The sequence below is a fragment of the Notolepis coatsorum genome (assembly GCF_963971535.1).
Source record: "Notolepis coatsorum genome assembly, chromosome: 6".
NCBI lineage: Eukaryota > Metazoa > Chordata > Actinopteri > Aulopiformes > Paralepididae > Notolepis > Notolepis coatsorum.
The window spans coordinates 48,577,586-48,594,256 of NC_140170.1; the positions used below are offsets into that span (position 1 = coordinate 48,577,586).

General features: G+C 49.0%; 1 protein-coding gene across 1 annotated transcript in view; it reads right to left on the reverse strand.

Annotated features, from left to right (window-relative positions):
• mical2b (microtubule associated monooxygenase, calponin and LIM domain containing 2b) overlaps positions 1–16,671 on the reverse strand; it is a 217,785-nt gene that overhangs the window by 108,058 nt on the left and 93,056 nt on the right. The window contains 2 exon segments of the mRNA XM_084315549.1: positions 4,470–4,571; positions 6,002–6,118. Of these exon segments, the coding sequence (XP_084171675.1) occupies positions 4,470–4,571; positions 6,002–6,118 (219 nt within the window).

Sequence of the window (16,671 nt, forward strand, 5' to 3'; positions counted from 1 at the left end):
AATGCAACTAAGTAGTAACTAGATGACCCTCTCAAGACACAAGGCTCAAGTTACATGGTTCAAATAGTCAATAAAGCCTCTGGTGTTGGCTGCTTGGGGGTCAATTACTTTTATGTCTGTCAGCACTCAGCAAACACACATATGCCAGACATACGTAAATCTACACACACTAAAGTAGTTGACTGTTGAGGTTAAAGTGCTCTCACTTAAGAGCAAAAGGTCACCATACCCTTTGGAGTCAGTTTGGCATTATCAGTTATGCATGCACGCACACACAAACACACTAAGTAGCAGTTGACCCACACGTGGATATTGAGCCCCCATCTAAAACTATGTCAACAGGAAGGCTTTATCCAGTAGCTGAAAGCAGGGTTGTCGCGGTGGGCAGTGTTACTCAGTGTTCCTCAGTGTTTGGGCATAGGCCGATTACATTACTTGCCCACGGCCCCTACCGTTGTTTTGCGCTCAAACGCAGCTGGCTCCCTCATTCTCAGTACACACCCCCTCTCTCCCTCTAGCTAGCTTGCCCCCCACCGCTGTTTCGCTCTCAAACACACTCCCCAGCTGGCTCTCTCATTTAGGCTTGCCACCTTTCACTAATAGAAATAAGGGACACCTGTCATTGAGCGTGCGCGAAGCACGCGCAAGAAACATTTTTGGGCGGTTTTTGGGTGAAAAAAGGGCGGATTTTGTAACTTTTTTTTTTTTTTTACTTTATTTCGGTTTTAGGGTTAGGGTTATGTTATTTAATTATTTTGGGGAGCCAGCCCCCCAAACTCCTGAAATGCATTGAAAACAAACAGTCAGCACTGTTGTAGCTGAGGTTGTGTTTAACCGTGTGGTATACCTGTGTCACCTCAGCTGCAGTAACTAGAGGGGAGGAGTGGGATGATAAAATTAACTGTTAACACATCCACTGCCGGAAACGGCTTACGATGTGTTTCAAGGTCATGCGAATTCCGCCAATCCACGGCGAGATCATATTTCATTTTTTCGCCATGGTATTCATAATTCCCTCACCGAGCCTGGTCTGATACAGTGGGAGCCTGCACAACAGAGCAACGCTTCAATACCGCCGCCTGGTGGATGATCGGGCGAGTTACCAAACCGGAATGGATCGAGTCGATCTCCGTGCATCTGGGAAATGCGTCCGGCAGGCACATATTGTTGCGGGACTCTAGACACACATCCGTGTATATGGATCGCTGCCATAACTCAATAATCGATATAATTTTGGCGTTTATTTCGCCATACAAACCGGAAATGGATCTAGTAGATCGCCGTCAAATAAGTGGGATCTTTTTCCTCCAGGCTCATCGGCGAACGGTAAGAGGACAGTAACCTTACTTTCAGCGTGTTTGTTTATTTTTATTAATGCAAACTGCTCTGATCAATATATCACCCATACTACATAAAGCATTTACTGACGATCACGGAAAATTATAAACGACCCCCCCCCCCCCCCGTTAATCTATATATGCGTTTATGCCTATAACTCACGTTCTAGGAATTACTGCAGAAAACGATAAAAACATATTTATATTCTAGACGGTATTTTCGTATGAATCTATGAATGAAAAAGTATAACGTTCCTACATCCTGAACGATGGATAATCGATGTTGAATGGGCCATAGTAAAGTCAATTTAGCAATACAATTTAAAACGTTATAGCCCTGCAAAGAAGGTGAACATCTCCATAGGCTTAGGGCCCGCGTCCACCTAGCGCATATTTCTCCGTGAAACATGCTGGGAGTGCGCCGGCAGCGCTGGCATGCAGCGCATCTTGTAGATGACAGAAATAAATCTACAGCCATGCCGCGGTTTTGCACATATTATAGCATATTTGAATAACTTTATTGTATATTAATTATATATATAGTTATTGCCTGACACCACAGTTCGCCCTTTGCTTTTTATTAGCTTTTTAGTAGTGTATTCGTGTAGTTATTATTATTAGTTTTGTCGCGAATCTCAATGGTCTGTGGGAGACAGCCAGACAGGCAGGCAGCTCCGGTGTCAGGTTACAAACAGAGTGGTAGATGAATGGCTGTGATTGGTTGTCTGAAAATGAGCCCAGCGCATCGCTCTGAAAGTTGAGAAAGTTTCAACTTTCGACCGCACAAAAAAGCTGAGAAAAGAAGCCGACGGCAGCGCACTTCCTAGAGGCGGCCGCATGCGGCCGCATGCGCTCCCTCCCCATTGGAATACATTGAAAACAGATGCGTGCGGTCAGAAATATGCGCCAAGTGGACGCGGGCCCTTAGAGTGGTGGCAGTGGTATGAGAGGGGCAAACTGCATGGCAGTTAATGTGTTAATCCATTATGAAGAATTCCGTTTTCCAGATGAGCATAACAACATAAGAGTTTAAATTGGCACACTATTTAATTATATTGATTAATATAAATACATGTTTATTTATTAGACTTTAAAAACTCAACATTAATGAACAATCACCCATATTAGTCAACTGAAATAGCCTAGAGACTATGCACATCAGCAGCCAATATGTAGGCTCCTGGCTGCCAGGGCAGGTAAATAGAAATACTGACATCTAGTTAAAAACACAACCAGATAAATAAGATGTAATATCCTATACCGAATCAATCTCAGGAGATGTTTCAGTCATGAAGAACTGTGAAACCTGTGCTTGGGTCCTTTGCGTTCTTATATTTCGGGAATGTTGTTCTCCTGACTCAGGAGTCCTGAGGCATGCTGTCTGATGTCAGTCAGTCCACCATGTGCCACAGAAAACACACATACTTTGCAGTTTGCTTTATAAACATCTCCACTGACGCTATCAAGCCAGGGGTTTGCCTCTTCCCACTCAGGTCTTACAACGTGAAAGCGCTAATTCTCATTGGTCGTGAGCTGCTGAGCGCACTCCCATAAAACCAGAGTTGCCAAGTCTGTTTATTTTCCGCAACTTTGACACAATTTTGCTTGTTTTTGTTTTGCTTGATTTAGCAAAGAAGTTGAACAAGTTGGGATAATGTGCAGCTCAAAAGCCACACACTGTTCACGTTGGAAAACGATACTACTGAAGGCAACCATCTCAAGTATATTTGATGATATGTCTGCACTGCGAGTGTGTTGAGATCAGTTTCAGTGGCGTGTACCGTTGTATTGCCGATGCTTCCGATTTATTGCAAACAATACTTTTTTTGTTAGTTTTTCACGTGCGGTTAAAACGTCAACACAACGCACATCCCTTGTAAAATGCCCGGTGTAACCGGTAGCTCCTGTGTTGTCATGAGGAAATGTAATATCATGGCATCCCTAATAGCAATAACCCAACCTCTCATTTTCTATAACCCAATGAATAGTGTTTTTGACTGTGGACATAAAAATATAGAATGTAGGCCATTCACAGGTACAATAGTATATTAGAGCTACTGGTAGCTAGTCCATGGTGGAGACCATATAACATTTATAGGGTGCTCACAACCTATTATGGACTCACACATGGACAAATAGGATTGTCGACATACACACAGAATATGTCCCTCTGACTCATATATATATATATATATCAGAATCAGAATACTTTGTCACATCCCTATCCTTTTACAGTATATTACCTAGCAGCAGCATCAACACAAAGTAGTACAGAAAGAAGCAATAAAAACAGTATAAATATTTAAGAATTAAGAATAGCCTCGATTTACAATGCACTTGCATTGTAAATCGAGGCTATACAGTAGGGCTGTCCCGACTAAGGATTTGGATGGTCGACTATGATTGGCCAAAATTTGCCGTTAGTCGACTATTGGTAGACTTAAAAAAAAATATATATATATATATTTTTGTCTACCAATAAATATTAAAGAAAAAAAATTAAAAATATTATATATTATATAATATTTAAAAAAAAATCATATTTTTTTCTTTAACTTTTGTATCATTCCATTTGGGCTGTGGGGGGTGCTTAATGTCTGAAGGAGTCGACTGAAGGCTTCTTGTTCTCTGCAAAAGCATGCAATTGGTCCACTGATGGATACATCTTGATATTTGTCTAGTCTAGTGTGTTCATTAGACGGGTGAAATCCTCTTTCAGTGCCTCTGTGCCTGTTTTCGTAGGCAGTTAGCCTCTGGTATGTGTGCCATTAGCGTTAGCCACGCTTCTAGGCCTCTTTGCTTTTGGAAAGAATGATATATATATATATTTTTGTATTCGACTAAGATGTTGGCTAGTCGACTACGGCTCCTTTCGACCGATTAGTCGACTAATAGGGGTCAGCCCTAGTGTACAGTAGCAGAGACAGCGATAAAATAGCAGTTTTTTACTCAAGTCAGAGGCTGGTAGCCGTTAGTGTTATTTCTTCACGAGTCCAACTGCCTGTGGGGGAAAAGACTATTCTGGAGTCTGCCGGTCGGGGCCTCGTCGAGGTTGCGGTATTATAACTTGTCCAACGAGACGACAAGTCAAACTGCGTTACACTGGAAAATATGATCATTCTGTGATCTCACCTTCTAGTGTGTTCCTGCGTCCATCAGCTCCGATCACCACGTCAAAGTCAAACTCGGAGACAGGATGGTTAGACGGCCTGACCTCAGCCCTCCACCCGGGGCCTGAAGGAAGACACACACACACAGAGACAGGATGGTTAGACGGCCTGACCTCAGCCCTCCACCCGGGGCCTGAAGGAAGACACACACACACAGAGACAGGATGGTTAGACGGCCTGACCTCAGCCCTCCACCCGGGGCCTGAAGGAAGACACACACACAGAGAGACAGGATGGTTAGACGGCCTGACCTCAGCCCTCCACCCGGGGGCTGAAGGAAGACACACACACAGAGACAGGATGGTTAGACGGCCTGACCTCAGCCCTCCACCCGGGGCCTGAAGGAAGACACACACACACAGAGACAGGATGGTTAGACGGCCTGACCTCAGCCCTCCACCCGGGGCCTGAAGGAAGACACACACACACAGAGACAGGATGGTTAGACGGCCTGACCTCAGCCCTCCACCCGGGGCCTGAAGGAAGACACACACACAGAGACAGGATGGTTAGACGGCCTGACCTCAGCCCTCCACCCGGGGCCTGAAGGAAGACACACACACACAGAGACAGGATGGTTAGACGGCCTGACCTCAGCCCTCCACCCGGGGCCTGAAGGAAGACACACACACACAGAGACAGGATGGTTAGACGGCCTGACCTCAGCCCTCCACCCGGGGCCTGAAGGAAGACACACACACACAAGCAAGCAATGGACCTGTCTCAAACCCTGCCCCTTTTCTTGATCCTCCAATCACAACTGTCGCTTACCTCGGACAAACTTGGTTTGTCCGAGGTAAGCGACAGTTGTGATTGGAGGATCAAGAAAAGAGGGCAGGGTTTGAGATAGGTCTATTTTCTTACAGATTTGATACACAGACCGATTACAAAATATAAAAGACACATCCTCATACAAGTCTGCTGGTTGGCCAGACGCAAGGGTTGTGTATCCAAAAAGAAAATAAAACAACCCCTACCATCCTATTTTACACTATCCCATATAATGATATATAAATTATTTAAAATAGAACCCACATGGAACTCGAAATCAAGGATGCAGCATTTCTGCAGAAACACGGCCTGCCCTGCGTCTAAGTGATCATATGATACAAGTTCGGCGGATCTAGGGCATCTGGGTTCACATCTAGGGCGTGTCAGCGTTTACCGACGGTTCCATTTCTTTGCCTGCTGTTCTAACAATATACTCGTCTTGTGTTCCACACACTACGCTATAGATCCGTTAGGAATGCTGCTTCTCTAGGAAACTACTTTCACCAATACACACAGTATGTGAGCAGGCAGGCAGCCTCTTCTATATATAGCTATGGCCTGTGTGAGGACATGAGGCGGTGTGTGTGTGTGTGTGTGTGTGTGTGTGTGTGTGTGTGTGTGTGTGGTGGGGGGTTTCAGTGCCCCGTCTGTGCCCGTGCGTCATCATCACTCATCACCTCTGCATGGTGCAGATAGTCAGTCAACACACACACAGACCCTTACCATGTTCACCCTGTTCCTCTGGTGGCTCCAGAACTTTGACAAAGTCCACATTGACCTGAATCTCCACTCCCAGAATCAAACACACCTTCAGCAGCATCAACTGGAGCTGACGGATACCTGTGGAGAATATGGACAGAGATGGAGCAGCTGATCACCATGACGACGGGATGTATTCAATGGAGCTAGACCTAGGAGAGCTATCACATGACACTCTGCAGGTTGTGTCGCCTTAGGCCTGACCCACAACAGGTTGTGTTTCCTTAGGCCTGACCCACAACAGGTTGTGTTTCCTTAGGCCTGACCCACAACAGGTTGTGTTTCCTTAGGCCTGATCCACAACAGGTTGTGTTTCCTTAGGCCTGATCCACAACAGGTTGTGTTTCCTTAGGCCTGACCCACAACAGGTTGTATCGCCTTAGGCCTGACCCACAACAGGTTGTATCGCCTTAGGCCTGATCCACAACAGGTTGTGTTTCCTTAGGCCTGACCCACAACAGGTTGTGTTTCCTTAGGCCTGACCCACAACAGGTTGTGTTTCCTTAGGCCTGACCCACAACAGGTTGTGTTTCCTTAGGCCTGACCCACAACAGGTTGTATCGCCTTAGGCCTGATCCACAACAGGTTGTGTTTCCTTAGGCCTGACCCACAACAGGTTGTGTTTCCTTAGGCCTGATCCACAACAGGTTGTGTTTCCTTAGGCCTGACCCACAACAGGTTGTGTTTCCTTAGGCCTGATCCACAACAGGTTGTGTTTCCTTAGGCCTGACCCACAACAGGTTGTGTTTCCTTAGGCCTGATCCACAACAGGTTGTGTTTCCTTAGGCCTGATCCACAACAGGTTGTGTTTCCTTAGGCCTGACCCACAACAGGTTGTGTTTCCTTAGGCCTGATCCACAACAGGTTGTGTTTCCTTAGGCCTGATCCACAACAGGTTGTGTTTCCTTAGGCCTGACCCACAACAGGTTGTGTTTCCTTAGGCCTGATCCACAACAGGTTGTATCGCCTTAGGCCTGACCCACAACAGGTTGTGTTTCCTTAGGCCTGACCCACAACAGGTTGTGTTTCCTTAGGCCTGATCCACAACAGGTTGTGTTTCCTTAGGCCTGATCCACAACAGGTTGTGTTTCCTTAGGCCTGACCCACAACAGGTTGTATCGCCTTAGGCCTGACCCACAACAGGTTGTGTTTCCTTAGGCCTGATCCACAACAGGTTGTGTTTCCTTAGGCCTGACCCACAACAGGTTGTATCGCCTTAGGCCTGACCCACAACAGGTTGTGTTTCCTTAGGCCTGACCCACAACAGGTTGTATCGCCTTAGGCCTGACCCACAACAGGTTGTGTTTCCTTAGGCCTGACCCACAACAGGTTGTGTTTCCTTAGGCCTGATCCACAACAGGTTGTGTTTCCTTAGGCCTGATCCACAACAGGTTGTGTTTCCTTAGGCCTGACCCACAGCAGGTTGATTGATTGATTGATTGAAAACTTTATTAACAGATTGCAGAATGGGTACAGTACAGTACGGCTCAATACATACAATTGTTAAGGGGATGCAGACCAGAGAAAGACTTTCGTCTTGTTTACATCAGGGTCCCCCATTTTCAATTCATCATAACATAGATAGACATACATGACATACAGATAGCCAGTACTGCTACATCTATACATTTATGACATACCAGATTTGCAAATACAGTACCGTTTGTGATACAAAAAGAGTCCAGAAAAAAAGAGTATATACATTTGGCGTAGAAACTGTACATTGGATTGGGTAGGTGGGGGTGGGGGGGGGGGGGGGGGGTTGGGTTGGAGGGGTGGGTGGGGGACACTGTACAACTATACAAACAAAACTGTACATTGGAATATTGACAAGACCATACTTGGTCATTTACCGTACATTGGAGGGGGTTGTGTTAGGACATTTACAGGGGCCAGTTTCGAATTGCAGTCTCCCGTAGGTGTTTTTTGAGAGTGTTTTTGAAAGTGGGTAGTGATTCACATTCCTTTACAGCTTTGGGTAGGGCGTTCCACATTGATGTGGCATAATTGCGAAACGTGTTTAGTCCCTTGTTTGAGCCAAATCTGGGTTTAACATGATTTGTGGAGCTCCCTCTGGTGTTGTGATCGTGGTATTCACTGACCTTTGGGAAGTATTTTGACATGTACATGGGTACCTTGGTCCTGTAGTGTATCTTGTAGACCAGGCCCATTGCAAGTTGCTGTAATCTGTCGTCTACTCTAAGCCATCCTAGGTTGTCAAAGTGGGCAGGGGTGAGGTGGGTTCTAGGAGTAAGGTCAAGCAGTAGTCTGACCAGTTTGTTTTGAGATGTTTGTAATTTTGTTTTTAGCGCCTTTGAGGTGCTTTGGTACCATGAGGTGCAAGCATAGTCGTACAGTAGTACCCTTGAATGAGTGCTCCTGCTAGAGTCTTCAGGGTATTCTTGTTTACCAGTGAGGAGATCCGGTACAAGAATCGAGTTCGTTGGTTGACTTTTTTTATTACATTGGATGCCATTTTGTCACAGGAAAGATTTGCCTCTAGGATGGAACCCAGGTAGGTAATATCTTCTTTCCTTGTGACAATATTGTCACCCACTGTAACCGAGAAGCCGTCGGTCTTGCTGAGTTTGTTATTTGAACCGAAGAGAATGGACTCTGTTTTGCCCATGTGTAATGATAGTTTGTTATCAGCGAGCCATATGCAGATTTTGCCTAGTTCTGAGCTGAGGGTTTTTTCAACCTGTAACTTGTTCTTGTCAGAGACCAGCAGGGCTGAGTCGTCCGCAAACAGGAACAAGTTGCAGTCACAAGCTGACGACATGTCATTTGCATAAATTAGGAACAGTAGCGGACCTAGTATGCTTCCTTGTGGAACACCACAGCTTACTGTGAGGGGGGGGGGATAGGGTACCGTTTACCTCCACCATCTGTTCTCTCCCCTCCAGGTAGGATTGCATCCAGCTCACTGATATACTATCAAAACCAATTGCTTTTAGCTTGTCAATCAGAATGGTGTGATTGACAGTGTCGAAGGCCTTTTGTAGGTCCAGCATGACCATACCGCAGTATTTGCCCGCGTCCACCTCTTGTTTGATGTGGTCGTTTAAATAGAGAAGGCATGCGTCAGTGGAGTGGGATGTTCTGAAGCCAGATTGGAATTCGTAGATTAGATTTTTTTCCGCGAGGTTGTATTTCCTTAGGCCTGATCCACAACAGGTTGTGTTTCCTTAGGCCTGACCCACAGCAGGTTGTGTTTCCTTAGGCCTGACCCACAACAGGTTGTGTTTCCTTAGGCCTGATTTACAGCAGAATGACTTGGTTTCCACCACAGGAGCCACGCAGGGCGAATCTTCTCATAATCTATGGAACTCATCCAAAAACTAAATGAATATGTGTTCTTAACTTCTTTAGAGTCTTGTTAACAATGTTTATTTGTTATCAAGCTTGGCTTCAGTTCCCAATAAAGACTTGATGATTTTTTATCTTATATAAATATTTATATATTTAAAGAAAATCATGTATCGATCATACCGTAATCTATAGCAGGGGTGCCAACACCTTGGTGGTGGCGCACAGTGAGGGTTATTATGAGGTCCACATGATGTGGAGATATTAATACATGACACCGTTACTAAAGCTGGAGAGGGGAAGGGGGCAGTGGAGACCCATCAGTAGAGACGAGCTGAAGAGGAAGAGGAGGGTGTGGAAGAAATTAACCCGATCAATGAATATAGACAGTCAAATATAGACTTGGTTAAACACAGGTTTATTATCAGAGTTATAGATGGACGACTCAACGAGGACAATGGCCTGGTGTCCCCAGGAGAGCTGCTAGACAATTGGATTGGATGGGGGGGGGGGGTTAGGAGGAGGAGGGGGGGGCATGGTTTGGGGGGCTGGGGAGGGTTGAAGGTGAGAGACAAAAGGTGAATGGATGGGAGAGGGTAATGGGATGGGGGGGGGGGGACATGGCTGGGGGATTGTTTGAGGGGGAGGGGGGTTATTATCCCACAACGGCAGTGGAGACCTCTCAGTAGAGACACAAGCTGGAGAGAGGAAGAGGAGAGCAGTGGAGACCTCTCAGTAGAGACACAAGCTGGAGAGAGGAAGAGGAGAGCAGTGGAGACCTCTCAGTAGAGACACAAGCTGGAGAGAGGAAGAGGAGAGCAGTGGAGACCTCTCAGTAGAGACACAAGCTGGAGAGGAAGAGGAGAGCAGTGAAGACCTCTCAGTAGAGACACAAGCTGGAGAGAGGAAGAGGAGAGCAGTGGAGACCTCTCAGTAGAGACACAAGCTGGAGAGAGGAAGAGGAGAGCAGTGGAGACCTCTCAGTAGAGACACAAGCTGGAGAGAGGAAGAGGAGAGCAGTGGAGACCTCTCAGTAGAGACACAAACTGGAGAGAGGAAGAGGAGAGCAGTGGAGACCTCTCAGTAGAGACACAAGCTGGAGAGGAAGAGGAGAGCAGTGGAGACCTCTCAGTAGAGACACAAGCTGGAGAGGAAGAGGAGAGCAGTGGAGACCTCTCAGTAGAGACACAAGCTGGAGAGGAAGAGGAGAGCAGTGGAGACCTCTCAGTAGAGACACAAGCTGGAGAGAGGAAGAGGAGAGCAGTGGAGACCTCTCAGTAGAGACACAAGCTGGAGAGAGGAAGAGGAGAGCAGTGGAGACCTCTCAGTAGAGACACAAGCTGGAGAGGAAGAGGAGAGCAGTGGAGACCTCTCAGTAGAGACACAAGCTGGAGAGGAAGAGGAGAGCAGTGGAGACCTCTCAGTAGAGACACAAGCTGGAGAGGAAGAGGAGAGCAGTGGAGACCTCTCAGTAGAGACACAAGCTGGAGAGGAAGAGGAGAGCAGTAGAGACCTCTCAGTAGAGACACAAGCTGGAGAGAGGAAGAGGAGAGCAGTGGATACCTCAGTAGAGACACAAGCTGGAGAGGAAGAGGAGAGCAGTGGAGACCTCTCAGTAGAGACACAAGCTGGAGAGGAAGAGGAGAGCAGTGGAGACCTCTCAGTAGAGACACAAGCTGGAGAGAGGAAGAGGAGAGCAGTGGAGACCTCTCAGTAGAGACACAAGCTGGAGAGAGGAAGAGGAGAGCAGTGGAGACCTCTCAGTAGAGACACAAGCTGGAGAGAGGAAGAGGAGAGCAGTGGAGACCTCTCAGTAGAGACACAAGCTGGAGAGAGGAAGAGGAGAGCAGTGGAGACCTCTCAGTAGAGACACAAGCTGGAGAGAGGAAGAGGAGAGCAGTGGAGACCTCTCAGTAGAGACACAAGCTGGAGAGAGGAAGAGGAGAGCAGTGGAGACCTCTCAGTAGAGACACAAGCTGGAGAGAGGAAGAGGAGAGCAGTGGAGACCTCTCAGTAGAGACACAAGCTGGAGAGAGGAAGAGGAGAGCAGTGGAGACCTCTCAGTAGAGACACAAGCTGGAGAGGAAGAGGAGAGCAGTGGAGACCTCTCAGTAGAGACACAAGCTGGAGAGGAAGAGGAGAGCAGTGGAGACCTCTCAGTAGAGACACAAGCTGGAGAGAGGAAGAGGAGAGCAGTGGAGACCTCTCAGTAGAGACACAAGCTGGAGAGGAAGAGGAGAGCAGTGGAGACCTCTCAGTAGAGACACAAGCTGGAGAGAGGAAGAGGAGAGCAGTGGAGACCTCTCAGTAGAGACACAAGCTGGAGAGAGGAAGAGGAGAGCAGTGGAGACCTCTCAGTAGAGACACAAGCTGGAGAGAGGAAGAGGAGAGCAGTGGAGACCTCTCAGTAGAGACACAAGCTGGAGAGAGGAAGAGGAGAGCAGTGGAGACCTCAGTAGAGACACAAGCTGGAGAGGAAGAGGAGAGCAGTGGAGACCTCTCAGTAGAGACACAAGCTGGAGAGGAAGAGGAGAGCAGTGGAGACCTCTCAGTAGAGACACAAGCTGGAGAGAGGAAGAGGAGAGCAGTGGAGACCTCTCAGTAGAGACACAAGCTGGAGAGAGGAAGAGGAGAGCAGTGGAGACCTCTCAGTAGAGACACAAGCTGGAGAGGAAGAGGAGAGCAGTGGAGACCTCAGTAGAGACACAAGCTGGAGAGAGGAAGAGGAGAGCAGTGGAGACCTCTCAGTAGAGACACAAGCTGGAGAGAGGAAGAGGAGAGCAGTGGAGACCTCTCAGTAGAGACACAAGCTGGAGAGGAAGAGGAGAGCAGTGGAGACCTCTCAGTAGAGACACAAGCTGGAGAGGAAGAGGAGAGCAGTGGAGACCTCAGTAGAGACACAAGCTGGAGAGGAAGAGGAGAGCAGTGGAGACCTCTCAGTAGAGACACAAGCTGGAGAGAGGAAGAGGAGAGCAGTGGAGACCTCTCAGTAGAGACACAAGCTGGAGAGAGGAAGAGGAGAGCAGTGGAGACCTCTCAGTAGAGACACAAGCTGGAGAGAGGAAGAGGAGAGCAGTGGAGACCTCTCAGTAGAGACACAAGCTGGAGAGAGGAAGAGGAGAGCAGTGGAGACCTCTCAGTAGAGACACAAGCTGGAGAGGAAGAGGAGAGCAGTGGAGACCTCTCAGTAGAGACACAAGCTGGAGAGGAAGAGGAGAGCAGTGGAGACCTCTCAGTAGAGACACAAGCTGGAGAGAGGAAGAGGAGAGCAGTGGAGACCTCTCAGTAGAGACACAAGCTGGAGAGGAAGAGGAGAGCAGTGGAGACCTCTCAGTAGAGACACAAGCTGGAGAGGAAGAGGAGAGCAGTGGAGACCTCTCAGTAGAGACACAAGCTGGAGAGGAAGAGGAGAGCAGTGGAGACCTCTCAGTAGAGACACAAGCTGGAGAGAGGAAGAGGAGAGCAGTGGAGACCTCTCAGTAGAGACACAAGCTGGAGAGAGGAAGAGGAGAGCAGTGGAGACCTCTCAGTAGAGACACAAGCTGGAGAGGAAGAGGAGAGCAGTGGAGACCTCTCAGTAGAGACACAAGCTGGAGAGGAAGAGGAGAGCAGTGGAGACCTCTCAGTATAGACACAAGCTGGAGAGAGGAAGAGGAGAGCAGTGGAGACCTCTCAGTAGAGACACAAGCTGGAGAGAGGAAGAGGAGGGCAGTGGAGACCTCTCAGTAGAGACACAAGCTGGAGAGAGGAAGAGGAGAGCAGTGGAGACCTCTCAGTAGAGACACAAGCTGGAGAGAGGAAGAGGAGAGCAGTGGAGACCTCTCAGTAGAGACACAAGCTGGAGAGAGGAAGAGGAGAGCAGTGGAGACCTCTCAGTAGAGACACAAGCTGGAGAGAGGAAGAGGAGAGCAGTGGAGACCTCTCAGTAGAGACACAAGCTGGAGAGGAAGAGGAGAGCAGTGGAGACCTCTCAGTAGAGACACAAGCTGGAGAGGAAGAGGAGAGCAGTGGAGACCTCTCAGTAGAGACACAAGCTGGAGAGAGGAAGAGGAGAGCAGTGGAGACCTCTCAGTAGAGACACAAGCTGGAGAGAGGAAGAGGAGAGCAGTGGAGACCTCTCAGTAGAGACACAAGCTGGAGAGGAAGAGGAGAGCAGTGGAGACCTCTCAGTAGAGACACAAGCTGGAGAGAGGAAGAGGAGAGCAGTGGAGACCTCTCAGTAGAGACACAAGCTGGAGAGGAAGAGGAGAGCAGTGGAGACCTCTCAGTAGAGACACAAGCTGGAGAGGAAGAGGAGAGCAGTGGAGACCTCTCAGTAGAGACACAAGCTGGAGAGGAAGAGGAGAGCAGTGGAGACCTCTCAGTAGAGACACAAGCTGGAGAGGAAGAGGAGAGCAGTGGAGACCTCTCAGTAGAGACACAAGCTGGAGAGAGGAAGAGGAGAGCAGTGGAGACCTCTCAGTAGAGACACAAGCTGGAGAGGAAGAGGAGAGCAGTGGAGACCTCTCAGTAGAGACACAAGCTGGAGAGAGGAAGAGGAGAGCAGTGGAGACCTCTCAGTAGAGACACAAGCTGGAGAGAGGAAGAGGAGAGCAGTGGAGACCTCTCAGTAGAGACACAAGCTGGAGAGAGGAAGAGGAGAGCAGTGGAGACCTCTCAGTAGAGACACAAGCTGGAGAGAGGAAGAGGAGAGCAGTGGAGACCTCTCAGTAGAGACACAAGCTGGAGAGGAAGAGGAGAGCAGTGGAGACCTCTCAGTAGAGACACAAGCTGGAGAGAGGAAGAGGAGAGCAGTGGAGACCTCTCAGTAGAGACACAAGCTGGAGAGGAAGAGGAGAGCAGTGGAGACCTCTCAGTAGAGACACAAGCTGGAGAGGAAGAGGAGAGCAGTGGAGACCTCTCAGTAGAGACACAAGCTGGAGAGAGGAAGAGGAGAGCAGTGGAGACCTCTCAGTAGAGACACAAGCTGGAGAGAGGAAGAGGAGAGCAGTGGAGACCTCTCAGTAGAGACACAAGCTGGAGAGAGGAAGAGGAGAGCAGTGGAGACCTCTCAGTAGAGACACAAGCTGGAGAGGAAGAGGAGAGCAGTGGAGACCTCTCAGTAGAGACACAAGCTGGAGAGGAAGAGGAGAGCAGTGGAGACCTCAGTAGAGACACAAGCTGGAGAGGAAGAGGAGAGCAGTGGAGACCTCTCAGTAGAGACACAAGCTGGAGAGAGGAAGAGGAGAGCAGTGGAGACCTCTCAGTAGAGACACAAGCTGGAGAGAGGAAGAGGAGAGCAGTGGAGACCTCTCAGTAGAGACACAAGCTGGAGAGAGGAAGAGGAGAGCAGTGGAGACCTCTCAGTAGAGACACAAGCTGGAGAGGAAGAGGAGAGCAGTGGAGACCTCTCAGTAGAGACACAAGCTGGAGAGAGGAAGAGGAGAGCAGTGGAGACCTCTCAGTAGAGACACAAGCTGGAGAGGAAGAGGAGAGCAGTGGAGACCTCTCAGTAGAGACACAAGCTGGAGAGGAAGAGGAGAGCAGTGGAGACCTCTCAGTAGAGACACAAGCTGGAGAGGAAGATGAGAGCAGTGAGACCTCTCAGTAGAGACACAAGCTGGAGAGAGGAAGAGGAGAGCAGTGGAGACCTCTCAGTAGAGACACAAGCTGGAGAGAGGAAGAGGAGAGCAGTGGAGACCTCTCAGTAGAGACACAAGCTGGAGAGAGGAAGAGGAGAGCAGTGGAGACCTCAGTAGAGACACAAGCTGGAGAGAGGAAGAGGAGAGCAGTGGAGACCTCTCAGTAGAGACACAAGCTGGAGAGAGGAAGAGGAGAGCAGTGGAGACCTCTCAGTAGAGACACAAGCTGGAGAGAGGAAGAGGAGAGCAGTGGAGACCTCTCAGTAGAGACACAAGCTGGAGAGAGGAAGAGGAGGGCAGTGGAGACCTCTCAGTAGAGACACAAGCTGGAGAGAGGAAGAGGAGAGCAGTGGAGACCTCTCAGTAGAGACACAAGCTGGAGAGGAAGAGGAGAGCAGTGGAGACCTCTCAGTAGAGACACAAGCTGGAGAGGAAGAGGAGAGCAGTGGAGACCTCTCAGTAGAGACACAAGCTGGAGAGAGGAAGAGGAGAGCAGTGGAGACCTCTCAGTAGAGACACAAGCTGGAGAGAGGAAGAGGAGAGCAGTGGAGACCTCTCAGTAGAGACACAAGCTGGAGAGGAAGAGGAGAGCAGTGGAGACCTCTCAGTAGAGACACAAGCTGGAGAGAGGAAGAGGAGAGCAGTGGAGACCTCTCAGTAGAGACACAAGCTGGAGAGAGGAAGAGGAGAGCAGTGGAGACCTCTCAGTAGAGACACAAGCTGGAGAGAGGAAGAGGAGGGCAGTGGAGACCTCTCAGTAGAGACACAAGCTGGAGAGAGGAAGAGGAGAGCAGTGGAGACCTCTCAGTAGAGACACAAGCTGGAGAGGAAGAGGAGAGCAGTAGAGACCTCTCAGTAGAGACACAAGCTGGAGAGAGGAAGAGGAGCAGTGGAGACCTCTCAGTAGAGACACAAGCTGGAGAGAGGAAGAGGAGAGCAGTGGAGACCTCTCAGTAGAGACACAAGCTGGAGAGAGGAAGAGGAGAGCAGTGGAGACCTCTCAGTAGAGACACAAGCTGGAGAGAGGAAGAGGAGAGCAGTGGAGACCTCTCAGTAGAGACACAAGCTGGAGAGGAAGAGGAGAGCAGTGGAGACCTCTCAGTAGAGACACAAGCTGGAGAGAGGAAGAGGAGAGCAGTGGAGACCTCTCAGTAGAGACACAAGCTGGAGAGAGGAAGAGGAGAGCAGTGGAGACCTCTCAGTAGAGACACAAGCTGGAGAGGAAGAGGAGGGCAGTGGAGACCTCTCAGTAGAGACACAAGCTGGAGAGGAAGAGGAGAGCAGTGGAGACCTCTCAGTAGAGACACAAGCTGGAGAGGAAGAGGAGAGCAGTGGAGACCTCTCAGTAGAGACACAAGCTGGAGAGAGGAAGAGGAGAGCAGTGGAGACCTCTCAGTAGAGACACAAGCTGGAGAGAGGAAGAGGAGAGCAGTGGAGACCTCTCAGTAGAGACACAAGCTGGAGAGAGGAAGAGGAGAGCAGTGGAGACCTCTCAGTAGAGACACAAGCTGGAGAGGAAGAGGAGAGCAGTGGAGACCTCTCAGTAGAGACACAAGCTGGAGAGGAAGAGGAGAGCAGTGGAGACCTCTCAGTAGAGACACAAGCTGGAGAGAGGAAGAGGAGAGCAGTGGAGACCTCTCAGTAGAGACACAAGCTGGAGAGGAAGAGGAGAGCAGTGGAGACCTCAGTAGAGACACAAGCTGG